The 18,163-nt window shown below is 43.1% G+C and overlaps 1 protein-coding gene across 1 annotated transcript; it reads left to right on the top strand.

Annotated features, from left to right (window-relative positions):
- The first annotated feature begins 4,839 nt into the window (after nucleotides 1-4,839).
- On the top strand, nucleotides 4,840-10,010 carry LOC112554475 (collagen alpha-5(VI) chain-like). The gene is given in 11 exon segments (XM_025222256.1): nucleotides 4,840-4,983; nucleotides 5,888-5,918; nucleotides 6,350-6,379; nucleotides 6,955-7,127; nucleotides 7,307-7,496; nucleotides 7,652-7,699; nucleotides 7,702-7,869; nucleotides 8,055-8,247; nucleotides 8,545-8,694; nucleotides 9,145-9,335; nucleotides 9,841-10,010. Coding segments are annotated over 11 exon segments (1,215 nt in total). The 5' UTR covers nucleotides 4,840-4,959; the 3' UTR covers nucleotides 9,858-10,010.
- The last annotated feature ends 8,153 nt before the right edge of the window (nucleotides 10,011-18,163 follow it).

Below are 18,163 nucleotides of genomic sequence, written 5' to 3' on the forward strand. Positions count from 1 at the left end.
ACCCCCGCTGATGGAGTGCACAGCGCCCTCTCTTCACGCACCTCCAGCCCTGGATACCCGCTTATCTCCAGAACAACGTCAGTTCTGTCCATTCATACTAACATCTCTCTGTAGCCATCTCCATCTCTTTGATGAGATTCACCGCTCGGTGCTCAGCGCCATCCATGGGCCGATGTCTGCAGTTCTTTATGTGGATTGGATAGAATAATAACTTTCTAGAGACACCATAGGTCATAGGTGAAGCGTCATCCAATGACTTGTAACTGATCAACAGGTACACTTGGGGTTTTGTACAACCAGCTGTACTGAATTAAAAATGTGAAGCAAATAAAATTTCAGTGAGCAGAATATCTCCTTTTTTTTCCCCAAAAAGTACGACTGTAGCACTAGTCACTAGTACGTCTGTAGCACTAGCTCACTGTGACGCTAGATGTGTTTATATACTATACGCTCAGATAAGTAGAAGGTTCCAGAAAGAACTCGATGTAGCTATAATGTTCTACCACAGTCTAGGCTGACGTAGCAATGACGTCATGATTTCTAATCTTGTTTCCATAGCGAGGTCATCAGACTGAGAGCTGATGTCACTCGCTCCTTGTTGCTATGTGTGACGTCACTTATTAATTCGTGGCTTATGCTCTGAGGTGAATGGTAATAGTATGATATTACGTCATCAGTAAACATCTACAACAAACAATCCATTCACGAAATTAAAGCAAATATAGATCATGCAGAAAATAATGATTTGAAGTACAAAACATTTCAAGTCAATAACAGATCTACATTGTGAATGAAGGACATTTTTTGTGGAAATAGGGAGATGCTGTGCTTATCACACAGCAAAGTCTTTTTCATGTTTGAAATGAGGATAGTGAAATGTGCCTCAAACTTGCTGACATCACATGACCCTAGTATACAATACAGGTGAAACTGTAGAACTGTCGGATACTTCTGATACTGCATGATGCATCTCATACAGAATGGCTATAGGCTTCACAATGGCTGACACCGCAAGATGTTAACAGACACGTCAACTGACTATACAGGAGACGGAAGGGCATCCAAAGTAGAACCCACGACCCAAGACCCAAAATCCAGGACCCAAGACCCAGACCCAAGACCCAAGACCCAAACCCAGGACCAAAGACCCAAAACCCAGGACCCAAGACAGCTTGTAGTTGCAAAGTGCACGGAAACTGTTACACGACCCACGAACCTCCTGTCGTCAGACCACGCTTTGCCGACTAGGCTCAGGGCCAGGCAGAAGTACTACAGATATTTTTATTATTATTATCAAAATAATTAATGCATCTGTGTAAACTATACCTGATATTTTGTTGCTTCTTTTGGCTTACTTATCCTTCCAGATAGAAATATGAATTACGATGGAGAAATATTTCCCGTTCCAAAGGTCTGCAGGAAACAGATTTATCAGCCAAAAGAAATGCTCTTAAAGATACTGAATGATAAAAATAAATGAGTGTCAGAGTTCGTTTCGTGCAGAGCTACACATCAGCTTTCCTCTTGCTTACATTTCCTAGTGACGTCAGTGGCTAGTCCAACTGGATGTTTTTCTTAAACTCATGCACTTCTCATCCATTTAAACCATGTTAGTGTTTAAAATTCACACGAAGGCGTTATCAATCCGTCAATCCTTACAGTGTCCGCACCGGCGGCGACATTTTGTTTCGCACACGGTGTCTGCACTAACTTGTACGCATGCGCGAGCTGCCTTACGTGGTTACCAAGCTGACGAACCTTGACCTCCACCGCGCGAAAGAAACGCTAGCTCACGTGACCGAAGCTTTCATTCAAAACAATAGGTTTAAAAGTAAGAAATGCCGAGATGGGTGTGCTTCAAACTGATTAAATGAGAAAGTTGAGACTTTTTCTGAAGACAGATGTCAATACACAGAGTGATCATAACCAGTAACTAAGGCAACCAGCCCTGTAAACAGATGCCACATGCAGAGAAAGAATACCATGCCCGAGACGAGATCTGAACTAGTTTATTGATGACAGGCGATAACCATTGCGCCACACACACACATATATAGATAAACACATGGAGGAAAGACACAAGTCGTCAAGACACACACATGCCAGCACACAGAGTGAAATACACAGATGTCAATGAACACAGAGGAAAGACACACATGAACCTCCCCATAAGACACTTATCAAGACCGGATAAAGCGAATACCATCAAAGCCCACTTCACACAATATCATTCACTCAATATGGCGTCCGGAGACCACATACACTGAGTAAACCAGTTGGAAGACAGGATATGGCTGGTTGTTACTTTCAGACATGGCAGAAGGTTTGGGGTCAAACAGCTTGTGAAGGGGTCAGAGATCAATCGGATGTGAGCCAAAGATGTTCAGGAAGAGTGTGGAGGTTGTGACATAGGGTATACCCTATAGTTTCAGTGCCAAGTCACCCAGTACACTTGAGACCTTGTATTGAATTGGAAGTACAGTCCTTCCATTGTCGGTACTGGTAGTCAGTAAATGTTTGTGTTAGTGAATGAGTGAATGAGAGAGAGAGAGTGTGTGTTAATGTGTGTTTGTGTGTGTCATTGTGTGAGACAGACCAAAAGGCTCAACTTGTTGACAGCTACATACGAGTGACGATAAGTATGCCGGGGTCATTGGAGTTGTAAGTGTTGTGAGAGACACATCTTTGGTTCGCACGCACCGTACAGAGTTTTACCACTTGCTGTCGACCTCTGACCTCTCTTTACACCACCTCTGTTGAACTGCGCAAACCTATAAATGCATCAATCTTTTAACATGACATTAGTTTCCTATGATAAGAAACAACCTCCACTTTTAAACAGGACAGAACACTATACAAAGGACATTATCTTTACACGTTATCATTGCTTCTTCCAACAAAATTATGTTTCTTGCTTTATTGAGATGCCCATAACTTATTAAATATTTCCATGTATTGTCTTTGTTAGGCTTTGATATCCTAGCTGTTGAGTCGTTGCCCTCAAGGTAACACCAGTGTCTAACAATGAGGTAGATGCAGAAACAACTTTATGTCAAGGCCGGTCACTCTTAACCTGAGTGCGAGTTTCCGCCGCCCTTTGGCGTGCTAGCCACGTACTGTAGCCGTGATAGCCACGTACTGTAGGGGCCCAGGGGAAGCCTTGAGTATTCCGGAAGTGGCCCCTTTCATATTTTGCTGTCTGGGCAAAACAAAGCTATTGGATTCCCGTTTTTGTTGTCTCGACATGATGTCAAAAACAAACTAAGAGCTTTCTCATATGCCATTAACATTACAAAAGACAACAAAGATTTTTGACAGCGTTGTTTGAGACCTTTTTATATTTTACTAATATGAAAGTTGTACTTCGTCTTAAAGTGGCAATATCAATTTCAATATTAAAGCCGACTCAGAGCAATATCGGTTCATGCCATCAGCAAAGTGGCACTAGAGAGTGAAGAAAAAGACCTTTTTCACTAAAAGCGCAAAGATTTCTCTCCGTGTATGTTAAAACTGACAGAAATTAGTCCCAAAGCAGCAAGATCTGTGCAGTGGCTCAACGGTTAGTGCCTTCCACCAATACAATGAGGGTTGGCTGGTCTGGTTTCAGATCTCGTCTTCTCTCTCTTCTTTTGATTTTTTCCTAAGCGTAGTGGGGAAATGCTTTGGGGAAGGAGAAAGCGAGAGAGAATTGGGAATGATAGGAAGAAGGCAATGATATATTATCAATATTTATGTGCACTCTACATGCAATGCTCACTCTAGCTTGTGACTTTGCAATCGCTCCAAAACAGTTTCGTGTGCAGTTGTGACTGGTCTTGTACCACCGACATTGTCTCGTGGAAGCTCAGCTTACAGTGACCGTTAGAATGATGCTCGACCAAGAGTTGGGTTGACGGAATGACAGTCTGTGACAGTTCATCCACTGCACCAACAATTGCTAGCTGTGCTTCCATCATCATAATTTTCCGCTTCTTTTCGAAGCAGGACTTTCTGGACATGGAAGAACTGAAGGCTACAGATCGCATACTGATGGCATATCTACTTTACTAACCTGAGTAGCTTCACTAACAGGACTTACAATGCAGGCTGTGCTTTACTGACCAGCCATGTGTTTTCTTGTTGTACACAGCTTTGAGCCTGCCTTTGATGACTGGGTCAAACGCTATTTAAATTAACTTTATTGTTATTTTATGTTTTTTTTGCGTCGTTCTCTTTTTTCTTACCTACTTCTGTCTCTTGATAATAATTGTATATCTGGGGTTATATTTTGTCTGTTAAAATGTGCGCTATAAACGTGTTCTTTTTATCAAAATGATAGAAATGATGAAAATAAGACTAATAATCTGTTCGCCTATAAGAATCTTGATAAAAGAAGCTTCTTTGAGATCATTTATTTCTACCTGCGCTATTCATTCTGGATGTGGTCGGCTTATAACCGCTATTGTTGCCAGTCCTCGGCTCATAAATCGTAGGAATGTGTGCTTTCTAGTGTTTTGTCTTAAATGAAATGATATCAATACTAAGTCAAAGTTTCCATTTACATTACATTTTTCGCAATGCCAGAAAAATATTATTGTATTTACATTCTGCAAGCGAAAACAACACCATTTAGACAGACTACTTGACCGATGCTAGCAAGGAGCATTTAATTAAGTAATCATAAACAATTATGCATGAAAGTGTTTTATAAAATTCTATTAAAAGCCCTTCTCAAGAAATCAAAGATGGTGTTGGCGTTGCAGGCTTCTGAATGCAAATGTCACACGCAGCCTGCCCTGCCTGCAAGACAGACACACACAGACCGGCACGATGTCAGTCACGTGGTGCGATCACGTGGTGTCACCACTGCAGACAAGTGGACTGTGAAGCGTCGTGGGCCGCAGTCGGCCCCTTGGTGGTGAGTCGTGCACGCCAGCTCCTCCCTCGTCTTCATCGTCACTTCCCTCGCACTCCACGGCGATGGCGAGTCTCACAATTGTTGTCGTAAGTCATCATGATGTAACATCGTAGATACAGGGGTTACTGCAGTTTGTAGAATAATGGTCATTGCTGATAGGGTGTGAGGTAGATATTGATGGTGTTACATTGTAAATACTGATGGTAACAGTTTTTGGCAGGTGCGAGTTTCACGTTGAGCGTGACGGCTGAATGAAGAGTAAAACATAAAATATGTATAAAAGTAAAATATATTTGGTTGCACAAGTGAACAGATAAGAGATGGAATTTATGTCTTTGATTTTGCTGTTGGTCTTTTTTTGTTAGAAGACAACCAGATTGATGCACGGAGAGGGTAGGGAGACAGCAGGAAGGGTGAATAGACAATATTGGCAGACAGAAAATATACAGTGTAAATGTGCAGTACAAAAAATACTAATTATCAACAACAAATGGACGTCAGCAAAGATTAAGTAAAAAGAATCAAAATTATTTGGAAATTTCGGCTATCCAAGAAGTTTTAAATAAGAGCGATAAGAAGCATGTACAAAGTGTGGTACAGCGTTCTTCCCAGTCGAACGGGTACCTGACTCCATACAGGGTGGGGACGGGGAGGAGAAGGGCATCGCCCTCACATAAAGCTGGTCGCGAGAAGTGTGAGTTCTCTGACACCTCACCCTCCAACGACCTGAAAGGGTCAGGGGACGACCTTTTCCTTTACTTTTCTTACAAGTAAATCATGAAAAAATACCACCATGATTAAAATTACGGTTGTACTTTTCCATTTCATAATTTTCTTCACTTCGTAAAAAAATGAAATTCTCTGAATGGACGGCTTTGTTTAATACCAGCTTTACCTTGGGTTATTAATTAACCCATCAAAATCAAATTCTTCATACTAGTAGGGACAGCCATGGCGACGTGAGTAAACATCTTTTACCAAATGTTTCAGGTCGCAGCCTTGAGCGGACTTGCCGTTGGTCGTGAGTAGAGTATTTTTATTCTGACTAGTGTTGTGATAGAGCAGTGAAGTATTGTGAGGACTTTCTAAAGAAGTTTTTTCACCAGGGCATTTTTAAGCAAAGATGAGAAAACATCTGATGACAAACTGACATTTACAATGTTTGTGATGGCAGGAAGTAAACTATCTAAGCACTCAAGAAGACTTGTGGGTATTGAGTCTAACTGGCAAGTAGTTGGCTTAGCTTTCAGAATAATCGCATTTATATGTGTATGCTGTGTGTAACTTGAACAATCACTGAGACCATTTTATGTCTTCCATTAGCATGAAGCATATCAATAGACTACTATCTATATATGAGTGTGTGTTCTTAATAGCATGATGTAGATCAACAAAATGTTTGTGTACATAAATGTACATTAGTTTTCATGTAGTTCTGTATATTATTTGCAGAGGCGCCAGAACGCGACCAGACCATTCCGGGTATGTTCTTCTTCTGAAATAAAAACGAGTAGCAGAATTATTCTCTCTGTCTCGCACACACACATACACACCCAGGGTATGTTCTTCCTGTAATACTAAACAACCATTTAACAGAATTCTGGATTGCCTACCTTGCTACCAGCCTTAAATGAGAAAGAAAAGGGCGCAATACCCTCAAGAATGTAAAAAAACACTGAAATTTCTCAACAACAAAAGGAATATCTTATTACTTCTAGAAAACGGATACAAAATGATAAAAACCTTGGACTTAACGTAGTACACCATTTGATTTCAATCAGTTCTAAGAGATATTTGTATATGTAGTACTATGTACTAGTACGTGATACTAGTACTATGCACGAGATGACGCGACCACCACAACGACGATGACAATGACTATGATGATGATGCTGTTGATGCCTCAAGCAATCTACTGGTCGCCACCGCTGGTGCAATTTATGAGAAATATTTGATATTTTCGTTCTTCACTAGAAGACTGTGAGGACTTAGTGCAGGTTGCTAACGGTTCTTATTGTTGCCGACTGTGTTGCTGACTGTTCTGCTGATTGTTGCAGATTGTGTTGGAAAGGTTGCTGATGTCTTCTTTGTGCTGGACTCGTCGACGTCTATCTACGTGGATGACTATCGACAGGAACTGCAGTTCACACGCGATGTCATCTCCCGGTTTGACATCAGCCGCGACACCACTCGCGTCGGCGCCCTGTCGTTCAGTGACGACTTCCAGGTGAACACTTGTGTTGTTAGCTGTCAGGACAGTTAGTTGATTACTGCATCAGCCATTGTCACACGATGTTGTATGATAACAAGCACAGACTCAGAGAGTGCAGCATGTCGTGTGAAAGAGAGGCTCAAAGTCTCAGGAAACTATAAATCTTTTTATTTGACGTGGACTTGCCATTGACAGGTGGGTTCGACCTCGACCGGGTACGAAATAAGGCCACGACCCTGTCTGCAGTGGACGAACGGACCCTTCCGTACCGCACAGGTGTCACCAACACCGACTTGGCTCTGCGGTACGTCAGAACCAACGTGAACGTCAGGCCAGACATCACCAAAGTCATCATCGTCATCACTGATGGAGTGTCCAGGTCGCCAGGTAAGTCTTGGTCTCCACTCTTCTTTTTCTCTTCTCTGTGGGTATCTATCTCTCTTTCTTTTTGCTACCAAACGATAATAAGGAATGACATATTCTTCTCTTAAACAATTTACTGAGTCGATCCGTTAGTGAAGACTAGTGTTGGGTGTTCGCAGGAGCCACTGCACAAGAAGCGGAGGAGGCCAAGGATGCTGGGTTCTATGTGGTGTGGTGGGGGCTGGTCAGTACCTGGATGAAAACGAGTGGCGTGTCATTGCCAGCGACCCAGACAGCGAGTTCATCTTCAACATCACAAACTTCAGCAACCTGCAGACCCTGCGGGACTCCCTGCCCAGGAGACTGTGCCGCCTGCCTCCTCTCATCGTCCGCACCGGTGACCTTTGACTTTGAGCTTTTATGTGTTTGGTGGGACAGGTGCCACTGTTGACAATAGCACATCTGACACAATAAGTGTACAACTAAGATAAGTAGATCCTAGATAAATATCTTGTGATGTGTCTCACGTCTCACCTGGAAGTCTTGCACGCCTGCAATAATGTTTTGTTCTTCCACTTTCAGAGTGTGTGGTTGACTCTGAAGCAGACCTCTTGTTCCTGGCGGCACCTAACGGAATCAACGATGCTTTAGACATCATGGAGGACATCTCCCGCAACTTTGTCAACAAGGAGCGCCTAACGGCTCAGTACATCATGGACAACTGTGAAGACAACCAGGATGTGGGATTCCAGGGTCCTGACCTCTACTGCAACAGGTAATTGCACACGAGCGATGACACTGAGGGCAGCAGAGATGATCTTAGTCAGCCGAATGATGAGTGTACTTTCTTACAGAAATAACAGGGTATATAGTGACAGGTAGTGGTAATCAGACAGGCAACTGGTGATACGGGCTGATGATAAAACATCCTCCCCCCAGTAGTTTCTTCCTGGCTCCCTTTCTGTTTCCCACCTTGTCTCCAGCTCTCACTCACTGACCTACCTGTCTCCATCTCTGTTACTTACCACCCTGTCTCCAGCTCTGTCACTCACTGACCTCCCTGTCCACTCAGGTTTGGCAATGTGGTGGAGTCTGGTGAGAACACCTATGTTAACCTGCTGACACGGCTGAGAAACGCAGCCACGGCCCTGAGAGCAGGTGGACGCGACAGGAAGCAGGTGGCGGTGCTGTTCGTTGACGACCAGTCCATCCAGCTGAACAGGTAAGCAGACACATGCGCACATTCAGACCACAAGTGAGGATGTTATTGTCAAAGTTGCATGGCAGGGACAAGAGGTAGACTAGGTAGACAAGATGCCATGTTTGTGTAAGGCCAACCCTCGTGGTACTCCGTTGGGCGGAGCAAGAGGCGGGGTTATTAATGCGGATAATTTTTCCTTTCATGACAAATGTCTACGTTGTGTGTGTACACAGTGACGATGTCACTAGAATATTCTTGTCACGTCCTTTACTGTCTCTATTACATTGTGTGAGTAAAGATCTGCAGTGTGTTGTGTAGCCTGGTGAGTTCTAAACGTGTTCTGTGTGTACTGTGACATTCTTTGTTTGCTCTTTGCTCATAATGGCTGCCGTAAGGTGGGTATACTGAGGTACGTGACGTGACATGGGTATATACTGTATACAGTGACGTACTGTGATGTATGGTGTTCAGGTTCGGTATCCTGCGGGAAGCTCGAAACGCAGCTCAGTTGGACGGCCTTGACATCGTGGTGATTGACCTTGGTGTGAGGCAGTTCGTCAACTTCGTGCTGGGCTTGACCCCCGTACAGGAAAACTACGTCAACTACGTCACCCAGGGCGCCAATCAGGCCGTCAGAAGAACCACGGAGCGAATTTGCGCATGTGAGTTTTTGCAATGTGATCTTTGTTGGGTGTTCGGGGTATGTTGCGCTGGGTACGTGACCAGTAGGACGGACATTATCCGGGTAGCTGCAGATATACTGTTACTGTGTTACCATAGTTACTGTGCTACCATAGTGTGGTAGTACTGAGAATCTATATTCCAGGAGCGCTGTTTGTAGTGATGATTATGCTATTAGTGATGGCGGTAGGTACTCTAGCAGTGGCGCTGATGAAGGTAGAAGCTGCGGCGGGCTGACATCTGAACGTTCACTTCTATGTAGCGGCTTGACTGATGACATCACGACAGACAGCAATCATTCACTTTCTTCTTTCTTCCATTTTTTTCCCTTTCTTTAAGTAATTCACTTTTCTGTTGTTTATAATAATAAAAGTATTTCCTATTACAGAAAATTTTAGTCGTAAGAAACAGTCAGTGACATGAGCATGTCATAAAAATGTAATCTCACATTGCTTCAAACGCTAAAAGCATTCTGACCTGTTGCAGCCATCAAGACCGCCTAGCCTCGCCTTGCTGACGTCATGTGTGCTGCCAATGGACCGGCCAGCACCAAAACACATTTCCTCCAGACTTTAGGACTAATTATCGCTGTAGAGTATAATACATATTATAATAAATATCACTTTGTTCTAAATAAAATTTTCTTCTCATGAGTTGCCGATGACCTTCTGCGAGTTTATATGCTGACAAGAGTTACCGCCCTGACTTTTTACATGCTGACAAGAGTTATCTCCCTGACTTTTTACATGCTGACAAGAGCTACCACCCAGAATTTTATATGGTGACCAGAGTTACCGCCCTAACTATCATATGCTGACAAGAGTTACTGCCCTGACTTTTTTTACATACTGACAAGAGTTACCACCCAGAATTTTATATGGTGACAAGAGTTACCGCCCTGACTATCATATGCTGACAAGAGTTACCGCCCTGACTTTGACATGCTGACAAGAGTTAGGTGATTGTACTGAATGTTTACAATGTTTTCTGTCTTATTTGACTCAGTTAACGTATCTGCGGTCTGCGAGCAGACTAGATTTTCACAATCACCGACAACAGGAGGTCACACTGACATAAAGGTCACATTTACAGCTAGTGTCATATTTTTGTTCACACAAAGACAGTCCAGTAAGTCACACTTATCAAGCTATGTTATTCCTAAACTGTGATTACAATCATCCATGGATAAAACTAATTTTAGCGAGTAGTTGACTGATCGTCTGTAGCGAAAGCCCCAGTTAGAGAGATCAGCAGACTTCAGGCAAAGTCACCATCGCAAATGTGGGAAACAAGTCGGAAACGAGCAATGTTTTTCACTTGCTGCCAGCAAGAAATTTTACATGTAACATGATGTTATTGACATATCATTAATGATTGTTTATATTTTGTGTAACATTTTAAATGTGTATCATGAACATACGTGGCTAGAGCACAAAATTATTAGAGCAAATGTAACTGTGCAACAACAAAAAAAATTCCCTAAACACGCTGCACCTGCCGTTCCAGGGCAAACTATTATCCTAACATTTTTCACATTCCTGTCATATGAAGCCTCTACTTCTTACTGTGAATAAAAAATAAATCCAAACACGTGAAAAATACGGGACTGCACAAGACAAAACAGATGCACACTCTCCGTACCGTGGACTGCTGGATCCTGGTGCCAGACAGAAGTAAAACACAAGCAGCATCCTGTGTCAAGTCCCTTCATCCTCAGCAAGGCAAGTCGAATCCCCGAGTGATTATGCCCCCTGAAGCTGAGTGACGTGGCCTGACATCAGACCTACCAGCATTTCCTGTTGGCATGTCAAGATGGCTTTTCCCTGCTTCTGGCTGGCATGTTCCTGGTTAGTCGTCAGGTTCTGGCAGAGGCAGTGGGACTACCCTTGGTGAATCCATCATGCAAAGATGGAAAAACAGCTTTGAGTCCTGCATTCTCCTCCTTAAAGACCCGCAGCTAAGTGGCCTTAGATACTCGCCTCGCATCAAAAGCAGTGGCTGTCTGGACTAGTCATGCACGCATACAAATAAACATTCCTTTTAACTATCTGACCTCCTATCATATCAAGTAATGTAGTATATTTTCTGTCCTTCTTGGTTTTTATGACAGTTACAGAGAATTCCTGCAGCTATTACACGTTGATCTTAGCCATACACCCGAGCATGGCAATATACTCGTCAGTCGACAAAGTACTGCTGATGAACTGCAATTACAAACCTGCATTTCTTAGAGGCAAAAAGCATCTTGAATATTATATATGACAATTTATTAGTAGTAGTAGTAGTACTAGTAGTAGTAGTAGTCCGTTTCGACTAGTTGTGTTTATATGACCTTTGTCCCGGGGGAGGGGAGGTCCACATACCCCGCTGTAAGATGTAGTCGACCATCAAACTCTGCCATCTTCGGGTGTGTTTGGAGGCCAGAACTTTTTATGTTTTTGTTTGCGGAGTGAACAGAGACTGCTGTGATGTTTGGTCCACTTCACAAGACGGCATAAGGCTTTAATGCCGATCCTTTTGAGGTGGCTGTCCAGTCCTCAGGCTGAAAGTCAGTGATTTGGCATTCATGGTGTGGCAGTTGTTAGAGGCGGTCTGTGTAGTGAGTCCTTCTGCCAGTCTTATTTGTCCTGCAGTTTGCAATTCGTGCGCTTGTTTCCTTGTTTGAGAGACTTGATGTTGGCTGCTCTCTTCTGCTGCCTTCTTTTGCCACCTGGTCTGCCCTCTCATTTCCAGTAACCTCTGTGTGTGCTGATATCCACGGTATTTTGAGTCAGCTGATTGATTTGTTCGTCAGGGACTGAAGTGTTTTGTCGGTTTGGTTACAGGTGGAGACTTGTAAGGCTGACAGTGAGTCAGAAGAAGACTGCTTTCTTTGGCCTGGCAGTAGAAGAGTCTCTGAGTGCCAGGACTTCTGCCTTGTAACTGGAACACAATCTGCCCCTGGGTTATAACATGAAGAGTGATGGCTTTTATGTAAGCCTCACAACAGGCATTTTGTTACAATATTCTCAGCATAACCATTGGTGTCCTTTCAAGCATTCTGTTCTGGCTTTGTTGTGGGCTGTTGTGTTTTCATCAGATGGAGACTGCTCCATTTTTTTTTAATTTGCATTTGCAATGGAGAGGACAACACAGATATGTGGTTGTCTTTTAGCCAGTTCTATAGCTCTTTTTGGTCCGAACTCCTTGTGAATTTCAGTAACTTTTGTACTCAAAGACTCCTGATTAACAGCTATTTCATTGCTTGGGGCGACTCAAACTCATCCGAGTACAATCCAGATGACCGAAATGCAATAGAATAAATGCGCCTATATCACAGAGGGCAGTTCTACATAGCAGCTATTAGTTGACTATTCTTTGATCAACAGAAACAATCAGCAATGGCATCACACTCATACCCGCTCCACCAGACAGACCCTCACGTTGTCTTAATTCACACTCGCATAGGACCTATAGTCAGGCACTAAGAAGTCGCCGAAACAGCGAAGAGCAGTTTTGTCTCATGGTCCTGCATACAGACACAGAGTCGGAGGACCGACCAACTCATCCAACAAGACATGACAAGCACTCACCTGCGTGGAAATGTCTGAAGGTCCTTGTGGGTGGTCCCATTAACTTTGGGGCAGGTGTACACGTCACAACTCAAGTTGCCTGAATTGGGAAACCAATTTTTAAAATTGTTAGTCTTCGTGTGTTTTGACATTCAGGAAACATTTCCGCTGATTATTTCTTGCTGTCTGCTAAATCTTTTGCGTCTGTCGTATTAGCTCTGTCTTGTCTGGTATTTTCCCAGATGTGTCAGAGCCCATGATTAGAGAAACTGGCTGTTTCCATTACGAACAACAACTCTGTCGTTTTAAACTTTGTCATAGATTGATCGCCCTTGTCAGTGAACCCGATGTTACGTGACTGACGTCCGCCGGGTGGCGCGAAAGCAAGATGGCGGGGACATCATCCTCCGTTTTCAGTGGCCCACCGGGCAACATGGGCGTCTGCTCAAATCACAGTTTTCTTAACGATTTGCAGAACAGCATTAGAGTACATCAGGGACACTCGTGGCACCAACAACCTATGACCCATCCAGTGTCTTTTAGTTTAGCTACCTCGTGAAGTTCAAGCCTAGCACTGTGTTGTGCTCCATCCATCTTGACTGTGCTTCTCACTTCTCTCACAGAAAGAAAGAGCAAAAAAAAAAAAAAAAACCTAGAGAAAAAAAAGGATGGAAGAATAAGTCGTATCATTTATTTCTAATTTAACTACAACTTAAAATTCTTCTGAACTAATAGTGGTTTCTTTGTGCACTAGTTCACTTGGCGAGTTGAGCACTGTGCATTCTCGTCGGACTTCACTGTAATGTTCATTCATCTGACACAGGTTATTACCACATTCCTAATACTATACAGAGTTTCCTACTAGACTTGTATCTTTTGAAATTAGTAAAACTTTTAAAGCTATATTAGTAAAATGTTTGAAACAAGAATTAATGTTTTTCTAGCTAACTAGAAATGTAATCGGCAGAGCATGACTGTAGAGCAGTGCAGTAGAACATTACTATTGTATAGAGAACTGCAGTAGAACAACATAGGTAGAGAAGTGTATGAGAATAAAGATAGAATATGACTATTACATCGAGACCTGTCAGTAGAGTATTACAATTTCTGAATGGCTGTGTTGCAGTTCCCAAGCTCCAGCTGTCGGAAAAGGAAAGAGAAAATAATTGTTCCTCATGCAGCTTCCAGCCCAGGAAGCACATCTGCTGAGTTATGTCCCTGTAACCCACAGCTGCATGAACACCGGAGATTGAAAAGCAGCGAGGCCAGCGATAATGTAGGCGGCCATCTCACTGCAAACTGTCTTTGTGTCATCACAGCCAGGTGAGCTGGTGTTAGACATACTGCTGTCAGACGGTAGCATAGCTACATAGCTACCAAGGTTTGTGCTGCGGCCGGTCAGTTAGAAGAAATAGCTATTGGACTCTATTGTGCATCACAGTGAAAAGATAGCTATAGACTCTATTTGTAACAGTGAGAAGATGGCTATAGGTTCTATTCTGTGTAACAATAGCTATTGGCTGTATTGTGCATCACAGTGGAAGGATAGCTATAGACTCTATTTGTAACAATGAGAAACATAGCTATAGACTATTTTATAACAGTGAGAAGATAGCTATAGACTCTATTTGTAACAGTGAAATGATAGCTATAGGTTCTATTTTGTGTCACTGAAAGGCTTCCCTGGTCTCAACTGTTAAAGTCGGGCTGAGGCTTTGCTTTGCTGTCGTGTAGTTCTGGAGTACTGTCCCCTTGACTGGGTCGGTCATATCGTTGTTATTGTTGTTGTTGTTGTTGTTGTTGTTGTTGTTGTTGTTCTGAGCATACTTGTTAAAGGACATCTGTTCACTGAAAAGCCTGCTGACTCTGAGTCAGTTTTTGTTCTTGAGTCAGCGATTATATTAATTTCTTGTAATTTGTGTCAGTTGCATATGTGGATTATTGTTCTCGCATGATGTAAATGACAGTAAATTATTAATCGGGGAACATTCTAGTAGTACTAGCATAGTAAATTAAAGCTTAAATAACTGATAGTTTATAAGGGTATATTATTTATTAACCTAGTTATTCTGTTCTTGGTACACTGGAGTGCCATATCTTGCTCAGCTTCAGAGGCAGCAACCGGGAGAAAGACTGAAGGCGGCTTTGAAAAGGACTTTTAACAAAAGTGGTGTTAACGACAGACTTTGACCTTTAAGGTCAACTTATGTTTTTAATGTCGTTTGCTGTATATCATTAAAATACCTTCATCATTTTGTTTATTGAATAATTTAGAACATCATCTTTAAAAAGAATCATATTCAGATTTTTATCATAGTGTTTTAGCTCATCAAGGGATGGGGGAGGGCGATTATTTCAATGAAAAGTTTGCGGGGATGTGGAAAGTATAGCGAGGTCCGAGGCAAGTTTTTTTATTTCACCTTTACGCGCGCTCGTGCGCACAATGTGTTTGCTAGTTTGTACAGCTAAAGCACAATCAAACAATTATTCAAATAAAGGCGACATTATTAGCTAAAACTTTTGGTCTATTCACATCATTCAAAACAATTTTTATGTTACGGCTGCAGCCTGTTATCTGAGAGGCCCTGTTACAGTTGGCAGTCAGTTGACCACTAGTAGTAAGGTGACAAGACCAATGATCACTAGCAGTAAGGTGACAAGACCTCTGACCACTAGTAGCAAGACGACAAGACAACTAGTAGCAGCAGGACAAGACCACTAGTAGCAAGGGGACAGTACCACCACCACCAGCGTGACGTAACCACTACAGCAGCGACTGCTAAGGACCACATTGTACCCTGCAAGATGGTCACAGACAAGGGGCTAAGGTTCACACTACCACCGTCACGATCGTGATGTCGACATGCACCAGGGTCACCAACACCTCATTATCTCTCACTCACATGTCCACTGCATGTACAGCTCATACTGTGAGATATCGCCGTTGGTGACGAGGAATCTCGCACACAAGTCGTGCAGGCTGTGGAGCACGTGCCAATGGCAGCGGACAAAGCAGTGTTATCTGCCTCCACCACCCGGCAAGCAAGTTGCTGTGTCGTCTGCTAACAGCAAATTAATGACAGGGTCTAGAGAGAGAGATGGAGAGAAAGGAGGGAACGGGGAATATTGAGTGCGCCTGACTACCACACATATGTTTTGCTACCTGCTGTCTTGAACAGGACGATCCTTCTCTGGTCTAAGCATAGTTAAAGCAGTCAAAGTTTTTGTTTCTTTGTTCTTCTGATTCAACCCGACCAGCAACAAACTGGTATTGTTGTAGTAATCTTGACACTGGTTTATTTTTAGAAAACTTTGCTTCCTTCTTTCCTGCAGACACCAGCTTTACACCAAGTTCGCGACTTTAGCTGAACCGGGGCTCAAACTTCTTACTTCCAAGGTAAGAACGAAGCTCACATCGACAATGATCACTTATCTCCCTAAACCAGGTTCAGAAACGGAAATGGATTGAGCACTTAATACGCGGCTTTACTTATCTTGCATCTACTTGTGTTCAGGTCACGTGACAGACGCAGTGCACACTTTGCTGTGCCACAGTAACACTCCGCACACCCTCCTCGACCCTCACTTGTCTTCTAGACACTTGCATTCATCCCTTACTTCACCCACAATATACTTTCATGCTCTCCTGTCTTTTCATATTTATTCAAACCATCAAAACAATATTTAGCGACCTAAATCAAATAAATAACTATTTATACGAAGTCTTACAACAGAAAATGAAGCAAAAAAATGTCGACATTCATTAATCTCCTTGGTAGTGTTTACGATTTGGCACACACTATAACCGAAGAAACAAAACAAAAACAGAACACAACTCAGTCTTGTCAAAGATTTGATTTCTAGCTTATGGCTTCTTTCAACCGTCTGCCCTTCAGAAAATCGAGATGTTGTCTCACCTAGGCAGCTAGGAGGCTCTTAAATAAAAGCTAGAACATATAATGGCTAAATAAAATAATAAACAACCTAGCGAACAGGACTGCAGGGTGTGAAGGTAGTACAAAGTGAGCCTCAAGAGAATAGCAAGTACACGTACACTAGAGAGATGAACGCTGACAAGGTAGAGAACCTGACTGTTGACACTTGTGATGGTGTTAGCTAGATCATTTTACAATTCCAAGGTAACATGACACACTTTGCTGGAGTAGCAGAAGTGTCAACTGAAACACTAGACAACATACTGGGTGACACAGGAGCAGTCTGCAGTCAAGCTGGTGCCGGATGTCTGCGAGTTGTTATCAGTAAACAATGTAAATAACTGACTAATCAGTAAACTGCGCCACATGCTGGGCCTGAGACAGGTTGTGGACAGGAAGTACGTCACGTTCACGTCTGTTACGTCCTAACGGCTCCTGTGTGGTAAAAGCCGTGCCGGCCTAGAGACAGTAGGGAGGAACATTTGATTTCTTACACAGCTGATGTGTGTGGAATGCTTGTAAAAGAGAATAAGTGTATCTAGAGTCTAGTTTGCCATTTCTGTAATTACGAGAAAACTCAACCATCCAGCCACCACAGCCCAGTCGTTGAAACTTAAAAAAAATCTCGAGGGAAATGATCATTTGTATCAAACGAGGAGAGCTCCTGATGAACAAGGCTCCGAATGACTGGCCCTCGTGGAGGGAGGAGATGTAGATACAGCCAGCAAATCAAAAGACTTGTCAATGCTATTGCAGGGTCAAAGTAACCGCCATCAAAAGGAAACGTTGCACACCAGGTCGTTGGACGCCAATGATGAGTGAGACTAGAGAGAATCTTTGAAGATGACACTTCGCAACTGACCCGGATGTGACCTCTTTGCCAGGCCAGGAGACGGTACATCGGCCCGATTGAGCGTTAACCTCAAGTCTCCCAGGAACCAAGGCTCCCGGAACTTTTGCTCAGAATGAAGACCTAATCTCAGATGGCGTGTTGCCGTGACCTCGGGGTCACACAGCGCGAGGTGACGCACATCTCAGTGAGTAAAGCGCGAAGCCTGGGATTAAATTCTGGCCATTAACTGCCGCTAGCATCTACCAGTTGTTATCAGGAGAAAAATCTATGTTTCTCATCGACTGCCATGAAGTGGCCTCGTCTGTAGTTTACGTTCTAACCGTCAGCTAGTAACACAAATATACAGTTGATCTCGCTGACAACACACTTAAAATGTCGTCTGTCAGACACGTCCACCCTCAGGATGAGCTCCTGGACCACATTGCCTAGTGTGTGATGGATGAGATGAGGTACAGGAGGAGATTGCCTTA

This window comes from Pomacea canaliculata, linkage group LG13, assembly GCF_003073045.1.
Source record: "Pomacea canaliculata isolate SZHN2017 linkage group LG13, ASM307304v1, whole genome shotgun sequence".
Taxonomy (NCBI): domain Eukaryota; kingdom Metazoa; phylum Mollusca; class Gastropoda; order Architaenioglossa; family Ampullariidae; genus Pomacea; species Pomacea canaliculata.